This window comes from Panthera tigris, chromosome C1 (assembly GCF_018350195.1).
Source record: "Panthera tigris isolate Pti1 chromosome C1, P.tigris_Pti1_mat1.1, whole genome shotgun sequence".
Taxonomy (NCBI): Eukaryota; Metazoa; Chordata; class Mammalia; order Carnivora; family Felidae; genus Panthera; species Panthera tigris.
In genome coordinates, this window is record NC_056667.1 from 166,401,427 (window position 1) to 166,418,128 (window position 16,702).

The 16,702-nt window shown below is 34.7% G+C and overlaps 1 protein-coding gene across 1 annotated transcript in view; it reads right to left on the reverse strand.

The window, feature by feature from the left end:
* Window positions 1-1,339: 1,339 nt before the first annotated feature.
* Window positions 1,340-16,702, reverse strand: part of CWC22 (CWC22 spliceosome associated protein homolog) — a 57,730-nt gene continuing 42,367 nt past the window's right edge. Inside the window, exons 14-20 of the mRNA XM_007083885.3 lie at window positions 15,860-15,920; window positions 12,022-12,099; window positions 11,199-11,351; window positions 9,396-9,523; window positions 7,773-7,874; window positions 7,457-7,677; window positions 1,340-3,300 (exon numbers count right to left, since the gene is read on the reverse strand). Of these exons, the coding sequence (XP_007083947.2) occupies window positions 2,714-3,300; window positions 7,457-7,677; window positions 7,773-7,874; window positions 9,396-9,523; window positions 11,199-11,351; window positions 12,022-12,099; window positions 15,860-15,920 (1,330 nt within the window). The 3' untranslated portion in view covers window positions 1,340-2,713. The remainder of the gene's footprint in view (window positions 3,301-7,456; window positions 7,678-7,772; window positions 7,875-9,395; window positions 9,524-11,198; window positions 11,352-12,021; window positions 12,100-15,859; window positions 15,921-16,702) is intronic.

The window sequence follows — 16,702 nt, forward strand, 5'->3', positions numbered from 1 at the left end:
TCGATATGAACCTGAATCTTTTCCTACAAGCAAGTGAAAAACTGGAAGGGCAATGAGAAATTTTCACAAAGTCAATACATCTGAAGTTTTGATGAAATGAAAAGATTCCTAGAAGAGCACTAGGAAAGCAGGTGAGCGGGATGGGCAGTGGTCAAAGTGTGATGCTTGAAGAAGAGATTGAGAGATGGTATGGATTCTGAAGTAACATAAAGGGGATGACCATGGGCGTAGGTCGTTAGGGACATACTAGCGACAGAGAAACCCTGGATGCAACAAGTTGAGAAACAGAAAAACAGTGAGTAATGCATGCAAAATATATAGGTCATAGCTGATCCTTAAAAAAAAAAAAAAGCTAATCCTAAGAAGTAAAAAGTCAGAAACGGCAAACATAGTCAACATGTTTCTTGTCCACATATTAAAAGGACAAGAGTGAATGGCAGAGTTTGCATGTAAGCATACCGTATTTGATGCTGTAGAAATGCACTGTGCAGACAACAGTACCGTTCTGTCCCCTTGACTCCCATTCACTGTGCCCTGATGGGACTCAGTTACACTCAAATACATCTGCTTAAAGATAGTTAGGTATTCTGTTCACTGCTTTTGTTAAAAGTAAATAAAATAGGGGTGCCTGGGTGGCTCAGTTAAGTGACCAACTTTGGCTCAGGTTATGATCTTGTGGTTCATGGGTTCAAGCCCTGCATTGGGCCCTGCCCTGAGATCCTGTCTCCCTCTCTCTCTGTCCCTCCCTTGCTTGCGCACTCTCCCCCTCAAAAATAAATATTGAAAAAAAAAAAAAAAGTAAATAAAATAGTGAGGAGGAAAAAAAAAAATCCAACTAGTTGAATAGGAAATGTTAACATAAATTTCCAGACAATATTTGTTATAAAGAAACATCTATACCCAAGCAGTTCTTTTTGCTTACGTTCCTCCCCATAGCAATCTACACATACCTTCTTCCTTTAACAATCTGGGCAAAGTCACCGTATCAGAGGTCTATGACTTTCCTATGGAAAATTACCAACTACCCGCTAGTATCATGACCTCTTCTCCCTACCAACTATAGTCCGAACCTCAGTGAGAACTGAGACTTTGTTTTCCTCATGGCTTTATTTCTAGTTCCTAGAACAGGGCTGGGCACATAATAGAAGCCCAATAAATATTCATTATGTTTAAAAAATTATCTACTTTAATAACTCTTTAAGGTCCTTACTACTCAATAAAAAGAATGGTTTCCTATTTTTACATTTAGAAATTTTAAACTGAAAGTGAAGAAAAAAAAGCTAAAATTTTTAGTCCATTTTTTTTTTCCCTTTTTACCATCCCCCAAGTTTAGCGTTCAGTTACAAAAATAAACCCTCATTTATTTCCTTTAGGGCTCACAGCGCTATGTGTTCCTTAAATCCAATTTGCTGAGCTTCATAGTTCTGTAAAATGCACGGTGTCCATGACAGTACCTTCTAATGACAACTCAGCATCTTCTAACCACCACAGGAGGAGAAAGTGCTAAAAAGAATTTTTCCAGGCTGCCATAGTCAATTAATACTTTTTTTGTTTTGTTTTGTTTTTGCGGGGCAGGAGGATAGGAGGAGGAGAGGATAATATTTATTTATTTACATGGACTTTATTGTTACTTATACTCCAGTTTTTGAACAAAATAGAAAACATTTTGAATCAGAAAATGCCTGAAAGTCAAACATTAAAGATGGTGGTCCCATTACTCTTGAAACCAAACATCAGCTAAAATGGATTTTATGTACTTTAAAAGTGAACAAGCACAAGTTGTCTATTTGGTAAGTAGGGTTAAATGCAGGTAAATCTAAAATTTCAGAGGCAGTATTTTATTCCAAAAGTAATAAATAATATGGCCACATATTAATTGGTGAGAGTTACAATGATGGAAACCTTTAAAATTCTTATAAAAAAGTGGAATTATTTCAGTTAAGCTGTTCACATTTCTCATGACTATGTTTTCCAACACCCTGTTAATCTAAATTAAAAGTTAAATACACGTTAACTCACCAACAACAATATAATGTCAAGGCTCAGAAAATGCACTAATCACAAAGAATTTCAATTAAATGTTAATCTAGCAGTCCAGAGAGAAGAAATGTTATTAAACAGAGAAGTCCTAATTATAAATAATATAACTGTGTATCTGTTTAAAAGACTAACATACCCATAGCTTCATGAAAACACCTGTAAAAAAAAATTACACATACCTATCTTGTTCAAGATGTAATATGAGACTTGAAATAATTCGTTTTTAAAAAAGGGTGACTCCTAAAAGAGGTTCATAGCATCTCATAACAAAGCAAAAATGTTACATGGAAATGGTTCACCTATTTTGGTCTCTAGTTATATCTATTAAAAAAAGCCACTACTAATTCATATAATAGTTCTGTAAACAATTGGAAACATCAGGAAAAAAAAATTTTGTCAATGAAAAAAAATCACTGATTCAATGAGCATTTGATCATTTTATTAACAAAATATAAGCAAGATTACATCCCTCTCTGGTGAAACTTTTCAAATAATTTTATGTGGAGGGCCTTGAGATGTATCAATTATAAAACATGTTTAAAATGAAAAAATTTTAAATGTACAAATACAAACCAGTACTTTATACAAGAATTCTCTATAAAGTTCGTTAATGTAAAAAATAATTTGTTTCAACTGAATATAAGGCGAGTTCAGTTTCTGTAATTTTGTAGCATTACTTTTTTTGCTTTGTTGGAGACTTTTCTCTTCGCCGGTCCGGATGTTTCCTGGATTCTCTGGAGGGTTCAGAGCGTCTGCTCGATTTTTCCCATCGCTTCTCAGCACCATTCTGACATCTATCCTCATCACTTCTAGAACCCGAATGTTTTCTGTTCTTTTCTCTTGACTTTGACCTATCTTTTCTTGTAAAATGTTCACTGTCCTTATTTCGGTGCCTGTGCTCATTTTCGGAAAAAGAATTTCTTCTCTCTCCTCTCTTCTTTTTGGGATCACCATGCTTATTTTCCAAATCTGTGTGCATTTCTTGGTCTCTGTCATTCATGATTCTACTGTAACTATTTCGTTCAGCAGGGACACCTCTGTCTGCACTGTATTTTGTTACGGGATTTCTCCAGTTTGGCTCTCTTGAATTTTTATCTTTATGTTTTTCTGACCTCCTTTCTCTTTCAGTCCTTATTTCCTGATGCCTTTGCTCCAGTCTTCTTTCTTCTTGTTTCCTATCATGTGTGTGTTGTTTCCTGATCAATTTATCTACTTCTTTACTTCTGGTGTTCCCTTGTCCCTTTTTTCTTTTATCTTTAGCTGCACATGTAAAATGAAATAGTTAGCTTTTATTTTAATCTTTAATTTCATAATTTAACAATGACATTTATTGGTCCATTGCAGGCTTACTAAATCAGATAAACTGGATGCAAAAGTAAATTGAACGGAAAGTCTAATGACAATATTTCACAAGATGCATAATTTTAAGAATATACGATATATCACCATTAGTTACCAAAGTACTGTTTTGATCCTTAGACTGAAAGCAGTAAACAGAAACTTTAAATGAACTACAGCAAATGTAAATTTTTTTTATAAAGTGACTAGCATGGTATATTTCCATTACAAATTTTATTCAAAAACAGAAATTTCAGCCCATGTGCATTATGTCATATAAAGTAAAGTACTGTGTCAGATCTGGTTATGTTAATAATCAAAATACATGCCAGCAATATCCCCCTTAAAGGGGAGAGGGATGACTAGTTTGCTTAACAGCATGAATATATATTTTTCAAATAAAAACCTCTTCCTACAAAAAACAACAGTTCTGCTATCAGAGAAGCACTACCTGCACCAGAAAGAGAAGTGATGTTATGACATAATCACAGGCTTTATGAGAGCCATGAAGGCTTGATTTCTGAGAAAACTCTTCTGAAAAGGCCTAGAACAATTTAATCTGATAGAATCATAAATATAAATGTTAAATAATCACAGTGAAATTTTAAGGTATAAAACAAATTTAATCACTTTATCTGTGTGATTTCTTTTGGGTACATAAATCAAAGGTGCTGAGATGACCAAAATTTCTGTCAAATTCATATACATACAGAAAGAAGAAAATATGGAAGAAAAGTGTCCACCTTCGTCCTATCTCCACCCAAATCTCACCGTACCAACCTGTATTTCTTCTGCCAAATGCCTACCCTTCGCACAGTCCATTGGTTTGCCACTAAGGATTTATTTCTCTGGCTCCTATCAAGCAGCTCAGCTGAGCAGCAGCTCGCCAAGCAGAAACCATCTGGCTGTGTGCTCCATCAGTGTCTTTCTGACCCTACTCTATGCTACTCTCAGGGCTTTGCTGACATGAGAACCCGAGCCCCACCACAACGTGCAATCTCCCGTCTTTGGCGTTTGCTTTACAATTTTCTAATTTGGGGATAGTTCATACCGCTTTTGTGCTGTTTAATATTTTACTAATAAAACTGAAAATTCTCTACTGAAATTGTATGATGAGGCAAATTAATTTTGAATCAGCAAGATCCCTTATTGCAGCAATTCATGCTGTGTTCTCATCTGTTCTCAAAACAGATAACCATGAAATAACAAATTCTTTAGAATTAAAAGAGGTGAATATTAAATGAACAATGTTAATATATTTTAATTCAAGAGTAAGACTTCCTGTGGACAAATGGAATCTTACTCTGATAATTTAAAACACCAAGAGTCCCACAATTCTGGCTGCCACACATTACGTGACACACTTTCAAGTGCAACAAGCCAGAGAACCAGAGTGTAAAGATCAACCTTCCAACCTACTAAGACTACGGGGAAAAGTGCTGCTTCTCTGAAATATGCATTAAGAAGTTAAGAAGAGATGACATGCATTTTGGACAATCAGACTACGTCTTATTCAGACTAAGATGCTACAATGGAAGAAAGCAGAGTTGACCCTGGGGAAAACAACAGAGACCTCCTCAGAAAATGGCACATTTGAAAATCCTTTACTACAGCATTTCCACTTCCAGGGAGAATGGAGAAAGCTGTGGAAGACCAGGGCTCCTGCTGAAAACAACTAGAAGTGCCAGATAAAAATGTAAAATCTTCTGTTTAGAGGCAATAAAGATCTTAAACAACTTGAGATGTTCTAAAGATGGGTGGTGCTCAAAAAAAAGGATGGGGGTATGTTGAAAGAACACAGGGGTTAACTTGAAGGAGCTCTTAACTGCCAAAGCTGAAATGATCTGAACAAAATAAATGATAGTACTGGATTTTAACTCATAGAATAAGATAAATATCCATGAGTCCAGACTGATGAAATATATACAGTTAATAGATAAATGGGGATTGAGGGACAACTCTTACTTACAGAAGAAATTCAATTACTAAGCGTAGAAGAAAAAAGACAAACATAAACATCACATTCGGCAAACACCACGGCAGTTAAGTATTGCAGACAAGGTCTAAAGATAGATGCTAAAATTGAACAAATTATCTCTCTACAACACATTAATTTACAGAGAAAAGGAGTTTCCAGAAAGAAATCCAGCAGATATCAACTTAACCAAGTGATCAGTTAATGTCATGCCAGTATTATGAATTCCAAGATAACATGCATAAGAACATAGCATTTCTATGACATTCTGTCCAAAAATGCATAACCTCAATCTAATCATGTAAAAACATCAGACAGATCTCCATATTGAAGGGCACTCTAAAAAATAAGTGACCAGAGGACTTCAAAAGTACCAAAGCCTTTAAAAACAAGGAAAGCCTGCGAAGAACTATCACAGGTTATAGAGGACTTAGGAGAAATACAGTTAAATGCATGTAGGATCCTGGAACAAGAAAAAGGACATTAATGGAAAAACTGGTGAAATTCAAATAAGATCTGTTGTTTGTTTAATGTGTTGTTTCAATGTTAATTACCTGGCTTTGATCATTGAACTATGATTATGTAAAATGCTAACACCAGGCGAAGTTGGGTGAAGGCTATATGGGAATTTTCTGTACTATTTTTTCAACTTTCTTTACTTGGTCGAATAAGGACCAAGATTCAAGAGAAGGCAGAACCATAGAGAGGTAAGCTGACATAATATAGCCACTTGCTCCCTGCAGGTTGTCTGCTGATTCAGGGCTGCTGCTGCGGGACAGAGAGACCAGCAGAGCTCTGGCAGCTGCACAGGGCTGGACATACAAGAATGGAACGGAACTAATTGCAATATATATGTGCAACCAAAGATACATGTCCAGAAAACCTAAAGAACTCCTACAAATCTATACAAAAAGATAACAATAAAACAAACAAAAAGAGTGGGTAGCAAAGGACTTGAATAGCCATTTAACAAAAGGAAACTACCCAAATGGCCAATAATAATATAAAATAGTGCTCAATTTCATTAGCGATCAAGAAAATGCAAATTAAAACCACAATGCAATACCATGACATATGTACCAGAATGGTTAAAATGAAAAAGATAGCCAAGTGAAGTGTTGCAAGGTTGGGGTCAACTAGAGCTCTCATACACGGCTGATAGGGGCATAAACTGAAATAACCACTTGCAAAACTGGCCGTATCTAATTAAGCTAAATGTACACACAACCTACAACCCAGGAATTCGCAGTGAATCTCTAAGTACACACCCAACTGAAATGCATATGTGTATATATACATATGTATATGTATATATACACATACCAAATGTAAATAAGAGTATTCACGGGAATATTTCTAAATCTAAATTGTTACTGAGTAAAAGAGATGTTAAACTGTAGCATACTCATATAGTGGAAAACTATACAGCAAAAAGAATGAACTATAATTAAATGCAATATTACAGATGAAGCTCACAAAAGTGATTGTGAAAGATAAGCCAGACAAAGGAGTTCACAAAACATAGTGATAAAGTTAAAAATAGGCACAACTAATTTATGGAATCACAAATGAGAGTAGTGGCTAACATGAGGCAGTGGACAGGGGAGTGGCAGTAGCTATTAACTCTTGTTATGGGTAGCTAGCCCATGGATATGTTCTTCTCATGAAAATTTCTAGAGCTGTACACTTGCGAAGTATGTATGCATTCGATGCATGGCACGTGCCAGTAACTAACACAAACCCTCTAATTAAAGTAAAAAACTATAATTTATTTAAAATATAAACACCAGGAAAGCTGTAAGCTGGACTGCAGGCATTATGAATGTATGGTATTTCAGTCATCATTCAAATAAACATTTACCAATGAAATATCTTCATTTCTATGAAAAAGATTCCAACAGCCAATCTTAGCATTATAAATGATGTAATTCACTACAGACTCCAGCAGTGACAGATGATCATTTATATTATTAATCGTGGCTTTTAAACAACTGAACTCTAAAATAATTAAGCAATCAACTTATTTTCTTCCCTCACTGTAAACATCACCAGCAATATACTTGTTAGAAAAGAGCCCAATCAATTATAAATGAGTTTCAGTACCTGAGGCAGAGCTCTGACTACTGCTGGATGAAGAATCGCTTTCCTCACTGGAAGACTCCGAACTGCTATCACTGCTGTCCGATTCAGAGGCAGAGGAGTCAGACTCTGAAGATGAGGATGCGGAAGAGGAAGAGGAAGGAGAGGATTTATTTGGCTCAACATCTGGTTTCTGTGCCACAATGACCTTTGGTGTATTTTTGAGATGCTCACGCAATTCATCCCTAATTAAAGATACAACCTCTGTTAGTTTTTGCTCCAAAGGCAACTGTGGGATAACTTTATAAGATGAAAAAAAAATCCTGAAAATTATCCTTACGTTAAACCTCCAAGTCCTATAGAAGTAAAGAAGTTGATGGCAAACCGAGTGTTTCTTGGATTATCTCGGGGTAATAACCCTTCAAAAAATGGCTGTAGGGTTCTAAAAGAAGAAAAAAATGAACAAAAGAGAACACATTGCTTGAAGATTAAAAGGCAAAGTTCATATACAGTCATTTTTCAGATTTTCTATGTATTAGGAAATTAATAAATGAAATACAATCAAGGAGGTGATTTATATCATTTATTAGGTTAGACTACATGCTATCTAAATGAAATGAATAGGGTCAAGTCATAATTTACTATACTTGATTTCTATAAATGTACAACAGAGGATTTAAAAACATTTTTATACACCACACACATATTGTGCAACATATACAAACACACGTGCACACACACACAGTATGTGAATGTATATAATGCAAAGTAAAAACAAATCTCTGTTGTATACATATATCCACATGGATGCATGCACAGCACTATGCATGGCATTGGGGGTTGGGGAAAAATCGTCAACAAAAGGAAGAAGTGATGGATGAAGACTGCATGTAATTACTATTTCTATGGAGGGGAACAAACAGAAAACATTAATAGTACAAGGTGGTTTGGATGTGTCCTTTGGAGTGCTACACCGAATGACTAACCAGCAGAGTCAGGACAAACTGTTTCATAGAAAAAACTGACAAATAAGAATGAGGAAGAGTCTGATGGATAGACCAAGAGTGTATATTTCTAGCTCTGGAGGTTAGGAAGTATGAACGAGTGGAGCAATGTTGGTGCAGGCTGTGGAGAGGGGGGAGATAAACCTGGTGAAATAGATGGAGAACAATAAGTAAGTCTCTGAAGCCAAGGGGAGTAGACAGAATAGCACAGAGAGGGCATGTTGAGCCCAGAATAGAAACTGTGGCGAAGAGGAGAGGGAGGCTGAAGAGCAGAGACCATGAAGAGTAAGGCAGAATGACAAGAAAGTGAGGAGCCACAGTGAGGAAGTGGTCAACTGTCCAAGGGAGGCTGGGAAGTGAGGGCTGTGAGGGCTGAGAAAAAGTACTTGATTTGGCAGATAGTCACTAAGAAATCTGAAAGGATGATTTCAGTAGTGTGAATGCAGTAGAAGCCGATGTGAGTGGCAGGAGGCAATGTGAATATACAGGAAATAAGAAAACTGGGATAGGGATTACACGATAGTCCTGGAATAAGGCCCTAATTCAGTGTAATAATGTGAACAATTACATGACTGAATCATCTGTATATATTCACAATTGTTCACTGATAACACAAAAATTAATATTCTAAGGTTCAAAATTAGCATTAAAAATGAAAATAAAACTGTAAGCACTCATTATTGGAAAACTCCAGGGGGCATGCAAAATAATCCTGTGTGTTATAACTAAATTCAAAGAGGCATTAATTCTGTGCTGTCTCTACTGGGACTAAAATCCATCACTAAAATTACATGTTGTCCTGTGCCACAGAACATGAGATTCAGAGTAGTAACTAACGGATGAAGAAAGTCCTAGGGGCTTACCTCTTGTTTTTACGACTAAGGGTGGACTTAGGTTGCTAAAATGGAGGAAAATTCCTGAGTACAGTAAGAATAAAAAGTGCATAACGATAAACTTACTCATCCTTTAATCTTGCATTAAGTTTAGGAAGACCCATATATTCACACAATTCTTGGAAAAATATTTTAACAAAAATTCTACTGGATGATGTAGTGGTTTCCTCACTCAGCTTTATACATTCAAGAACCTGAAAATTAAAATTAAAAAAGACAAGTTTATTTTGTTCAAAAGATAAAATGACCAACACTGATAACTTGAAGTGTCTCTGAAGAATTATCTGTGAATATCTTTCTTTGTCCTAGTAAGTATTACTTCTTGGCAAAGTTTAAGACTACCTCTCTATGCTAATTTTCATAATGCTAAGATGCTACAGAAATAGAGTTCTTTCTTTCTTGAGTAATGTGCTTTTTATAGCAGAGATATATTCTGCCATGAGTATATAATGCTGAAGCAAAGATTACTAGCTCCTAAAACCCACTCATCAAAACATGGATGTATAAGGGTTTGGGGCAAACTTCCACTTAGAGCATTAGGCTATAGTTTTGTATAGGACATATACGACAAGAGTAAAGACAGAAAGAGTGATGGCTTGTTCTGAATATTAAGATCGAGGCTTAAAAATGGAAGTTCATGGAGAGAGGTTTTAGGGCAAAAAAAAATAAAAGTAACCTCCAGTTTTTATGAGTTCTGTGTTCCAGAAACCCATTTGCTTCAATTGTTTAAAAACTTGATTTCATTTTCATTCCCAGAGGGAAAAGAAAGAAGTAAAAAAATTATTATGATCAGGCTCCTAGGTCTGCTCACAAAATGCCTATTAGTACAGCTAGAAATGTTTAGTACCTACAGTATTACAACAGTCCATCCAATGTTTATGAGCTCACTTTGTTGCTTCATTCTATCATCAGGTTGTGGTATTCCACAGTGTGATCCTTTTCTTTCTTTCCTCTTGGATGTAATTTCCTTCTTTCAATTTCACTTTTCTCATAACCTATCACTTTTTATTTTATATTAGCACTATGGGCATACCTTACCTTATATATTTCTTATGAAAGCAGAGACCATAAATAATTCACTCTGGATGCCCACTATCTCTCTCAAGTGACTAGGCTCTTATCTAGTAACTAAATGAATGGTTGTTGGATGAACAGAGGTTGTACAATAAATGCCAGTTTCATGAATGCATTTCAAATTCCAATCCAGTGTACATTTCTGCATCAAGAATATCTTATCTTGTTCTAAATAACTATGGCTACATGATACATGACCACCAAAGTAAGATGTATGTGGTATATGAGTGTGCATGCATTTGTACACACAGAGAGAAGACAAAAATCTATTGTTTTCCCTGAAAACACCACTAGCTATCACTTTTAAAAAGCACTGTGATGTTTGGACTGTTAATATCACCCCGGGTTGTATTTCTTAACACTCATGTTATTTACTTAGCTTCTCGATCTCATGTTATCTGAATATAGCCTCAAAGACTGCCATTACAGTAAAAGTTTGGTATATATTTCATTTTAAATCTTTTTTTTTTAATGTTTATTTACTCTTGAGAGAGAGACAGAGCATGAGCGGGGGGAGGGGCAGAAAGAGAGAGGGAGACACAGAATCCGAAGCAGGCTCCAGGCTCCGAGCTGTCAGCACAGAGCCCGACGCAGGGCTTGAACTCACTAACCGTGAGATCACGATCTGAGCTGAAGTCGGATGCCTATCCGACTAAGCCACCCAGGCACCCCAACTATACATTTCATTTTAAAGTACATTTCCTACATAGGAAAAGTACGGCTATACTATACTTAATACCTACTTGAGAATAACAGGATTAGGAAGGAAGTATAAATATCGATCCATCTACTTACACTCCATGGAAGTGAATCAGTGTATAAAAGGTGAGCAAACATCTTAGCAACATTTCTCAATTTGTTTGTTTCCAAGCGATGGATGGTATCATATTGTTCTTTGAATATACTTTCAAAGGATTCCATGTATTCTTTTTTTAGCATGCAAAATCGCTAATAAATAAAAAAAATTGAATGTCAGTACTACTAAAAGTTGACTGTCGATACCATTATGAGTATATCAGATCCTCCTAAATTTATTGAATCCAAAATTAGTAAATCTTTTATACATCACATTACTCAATCTTTTTGTGCTGTATGACAGAATGCTCAAAAAAAAAAAAAAGATAATATGTATCATCCCTATTTACTTGGGATTTATATGCTAAAACAAAATTATACAAGTATCTTATCACAGACACATACATTTGCATAGTACACAAATATATTTCTCTGTGGGTAGAGTTTAGATTTAAAAACTTATTTTAACTCATGATCTATTTGTGCTGCCTGAACATGCACTTGACTTCAAAAACAGCTTTGAGATTTTGAAAAGGCAACATTTAATTGTCCTCTTTGGGAAATTGTTACAAAGCATATAGAATCTCAAAAAGTTCTGGAAAAGACCCATGCAATGTTAAGGCACCACAAAATGAAGTAGGAAAGGAGGAAACTACACAGGGTAGGAAACCTGAGGAAGGGAAGAGCAACGAGCTTTTATCAGAGATATGCTATTGTATTAGACCAGACCACAAAGAAGACACAGTAATTCACAATATTCATGTTAAGGATTCCCTTAGTGATGCTATTAAATTCCAACAAGAAAAATGAGGCTGGAACTCACCCCAGCTAATAAGCCAAAAAATTTTTCATAGGTCCTTTGTTGGGCACAACAATCAAGTATCATGTTGCAGAGTTCTTTCTATTTGGAAAAAAAAATTCATTAATGATTCAAAATACAATGAATCCATGCTATAATTTATCAATATGATAGAGACAGCCTGAATTTTTAAATAAGATTTTAAACACACAAAATTTCCTAAGCTTTGTGAACTTAAGTTATTAAGACAAAATAAAAAACTCAATCTATGTCAGGCCTATAGTTTTTCAAAGCCTTCAGTCTGGCTGACAGTTTCCAAGGTCATCTATGCTAATTAGATTATAAAATTCTCAATTCAAATTAAGTATGAACCACCTCAATAAAATCTACTATATGAAAAAGATACACCAAGAAAAGATTGAATAGATTATATTCTAAAAAGATTCTACACAAAATTTTTTAAAATATAGATCATCAATATACCACCTGACAGTTTAGTTACATACCTTTAAACTCAATTCTTAAGAATATATTTAATTAGTATGGAAAAGGTAGAAGATGAGTCTTTATTTAGGCATAAATAAGTACAGCTACAACATTAACTTAAATGACATTCTGGTTAATAAAGAAAAAATGTATTTAATTTTTTTTTATGTTTATTTTTTTGAGAGAGAGGGAGAGACAGAGTGTGAGCAGAGGAGGGGCAACGAGAGAGGGAGACACAGAATCTGAAGCAGGCTCCAGGCTCTGAGCTGTCAGCACAGAGCCCGACGTGGGGCTCGAACTTGCAAGCTGTGAGATCATGACCTGAGCCGAAGTCGGACGCTTAACTGGCTGAGTCACCCAGGCGCCCCAACAAGAAATGTATTTAAAAGAATAAAGAAAAAAACACCTCTGTGGTTGGATTTGCTAGCCTCAAAATAAATGTTATACATATAGATCTATTGATAAATCTATACAAATAGATCAAATCATTCCATAACTGCTGGAATAATATATTGCCAATCAGCTATTTTTGTGCTTTGAAAATTCCTGTATACAAATTCTGTTGAACTATGGGTGCCTGGGTGGCTCAGACAGTTAAGCGTCCAACTTTGGCTCAGGTCATGATCTCTTGGTTCGTGGGTTCGGGATTTGCGTTGGGCTCTGTGCTGACAGCTCAGAGCCTGAAGCCTGCTTCAGATTCTGTGTCTCCCTCTCTCTCTGTCCCTCCCTCACTAGCACTCTTTCTCTCTCTAGCTCTCAAAAAATGAATAAACGTTAAAAAAAATTATTTGGGGGAAAAAAAAATTCTCTTGAACTAATAAATGCAAGAGTAAATCCAGGACAGGAAATACCATCATCACAAATGATTTATAATTTTAAAATACTCAAATGAAATATCTAAATATTCAAACTGTATCAATTTCACTGATGATGAAACTCAGACAACATGGACACATCACTGGAGACAAAATGAAAATAGGCATATATTCATTCTCTGACCACTGCTGTAGTAGTGATTATCTTTTTCTACAAGACATTTATCAAAAAGTTAAAAATTATTTTTTCCAAATATAGTAACCGTAACATATCTGCTTTCTATAAATGGAAAGCCAGCCTACAAAATATAACATATACCCATTCAGTTCATTTTTACTTCTATTTAATTTTACCTTTATATTTTCAACTAGCATGGTAGCCCCTAGCTATATGTAGCTAATTAGTTACATTACTTAACATTACATAAAATTTCCATTCTTCGGTCACACTAGTCACATTTTCAAGTACTCAAAATCCGTATGTGACTAGTGGCTACTGTACTAGACAGTGTAGAATATAAATATTTTCATCATTGCAGAAAGTTCTATTGGACCATGCTGCTCTAGAAGTTGATAGTCTATTTATAAAACACTCTACTCAAAGTCCTTAATTCACAATATGAGGATATTTTTAGATGTCATTACATTGCTAAATTATTATTTTTTATGATTACTCAGAAGTTACCTCAATTAAATAAAATGCTTCTCAATGTGTAAGTTCTGAAAAGATGTACTTTGTCAAAATTTTAATATAGTAGTAAAAAATTAAAATAAGGCTTTTCTGAGTTCTGCCATATTATGTTAATTTGATATTAAAATGCATTTTCAACTCTTTCTACCAACATTGTATTTTACAATAACATAACAGTTAATCAGGTTTTAAACAATATAACATAGTAATATACTGATAGCATTGCTAATAAAGCCAGTGCTACTTGCAAAACAAATTACTTTCTTCCCTAGACTAAATGCAATTATAAGAGTTATTCCCTGTGGCTTAGAATAATTAAATATTTTAACATTTTAATTAAATATTATAGCAATTTCAGGAGCGTCTTCAGAGTGCATGAAAATAGATGTACTAAGACATTCTTCCAAATGCTATCAAAATATGTTGAGGTTAGTTCTAGAACAACTATCCTCTGAATTAGTATTAATAAAACGTATAAAGACTTAATTATACTCCTCAAATAATGTGACAAGATCATATAGTAATTTCAGTTTCAATTATAATTTTAAAGGTTAATTCCCTAATTTATTTCCTTTCAATGGTGACACATCAGGTACACCCAGGGTACAAATAGGTATACTGTTATTAATATACCAAAAAATAAACTTTAAGAGGGAAAAAAGAACTTTTTAAATTTGAAAAAATTATTTCATCTCAAAATTACGTACCATGGCATTTCAAGAAGAAATCTATAATCTAGAACAAAGGTTGGTAAACTTTTTCTATCATAGGCCAAATAGTAAATATTTTAGGCTTTAGAGGCCATACGGTCTCTGTTGCAACTAGTGAATTCTGCTGCTATAGGGTGAAAACAACTATACACGATCCACCAACCAATGGGCATGGATGTATTCCACTAAAATTTTATTTACAAAAATGGGCAGTGGGCCTGGGCTACAGTCTGCCAATTCCCATAACAGATCATATTTAAAGCCTTAAGACAAAGCACTCACACCTAATGGTAACAGCTCAGATAGACAAGATCTTTTAGAACTAGAAACGAAACTGCCTACAGTTGATATATTCACTCTGGAATCTCTGCTGGGTCTACTACATGTAAAGCAAGATGTGAAGAACAAAACCCTAAAAGCCTTGGCTCAGGTTCCAAGGATTTAAAATGCAGATGGGCAGGGAGCAACATACACAAGAATGCAACTAGCAAAAAAAACCAAGATAATCTACTCAATCCAGTCTTTACTATCTTTGGCATTAGGGTTCCATGATACTTTGAACACTGAAGTATAGGGAGTTATAAGACTATGAGTCCCATGGATTAAGAGGGGGCTAATATGTACTTTATGGACCACTGAATCCCTGACACCTTGTAGAGTGTCTGACATGTAGTATATGGTAAACATAGACTGCTGAATTAATGAATGAAAAAAAATGACACAGATTCTTCCATATACAATTAAAGTAATGTAATAACATGTATGGTGACCTTTATAATTTCTACCACAAAAGAATGCTTGAGCACATTAAGTAGATGGGCTAAGCAATTCACTAAGGAACAAATTTCTTATTGTATTTAGGCCACCTATTTGATTTACAGGCAACCACTCAGAAACTCATGTAATGTGTAGTGGTTCTGACAGACTTCTTCCTTTTTCCCCCACATCCCATTTAAGGAGCCCATTTAATTCATTGCAATGAGTAACACTTATGAAACACCCTAGGACTAAGTTTCAAGTTACTTTAAAATTTTAGAATAACTACATTAAAAACAGAATATCCAATACTGAGTTATTTCAATTCATAAAACCTATGAACTCCTTTAAACATTTTTATAAACTATATTATTTCCTAATAGAAGAAAAAAACATCAACTTACTGTTTGGCTTTCAGGAAACTCCATTTTCAGCAATTTGTGAGCACATTCTTCAAAATCTAAGCTGTAGAGATAAAACAGACACAATAGGTTAAAAACTTGCAGCATAGTTGAACTATGTTTTATAAAAAAGGATCTTACTTTAATAATTGTTTTAAACAAGTTTTTTACAGTAACTTCACAGTACTCTATTGTGTATAAACAAAAGACATAGCTCTTAATTCTACAAAGAATGAAGTATTGAGACATACTACAACATGGATGAACTCTGAATTATGCTAAGTGGAAAAAGTCAGATATAAAAGACCACATACAGTATGATTCCATTTATATAAAATGCCCAGAACAGGCAAACATATAGATACAAAGTGGACAAATTTTATTACACTGCTAACTACTTGCACTTATCTCTGACCCAAGTCAGGAAGAGATAAAGATGCTCCAGAGCCCATCATGACATCTAGGGCTTAATCACCACATTTACAAGTTATCTTGATTCATATTCAAACACAGTGCTTTTGTGTTACATTTTCAAAAACTAAGTATAAAAATAGTAAATAACCAAAATCACTTACAAGGAAAAAAACTGCTTTTATGCCATATAAGTTGCAGTAAAAATAATTCTAATATGCTTAAGAGAATTATCAAATTCAGTGTGAATTCAATTTAGGAATAATGCTAATATATTTGTACTTTTTGCAGAATGTTCAACCTTTATTCTTTTGATAACATCAGGATAAAATAATCGGAATGATTATGAATTTAGTTTTATAGTTCCTTTGTATTCCTTAGTTTCTGATACTTATTGAGCTTCATAAGCACAACAGAGTAATAACTGTGGATGGT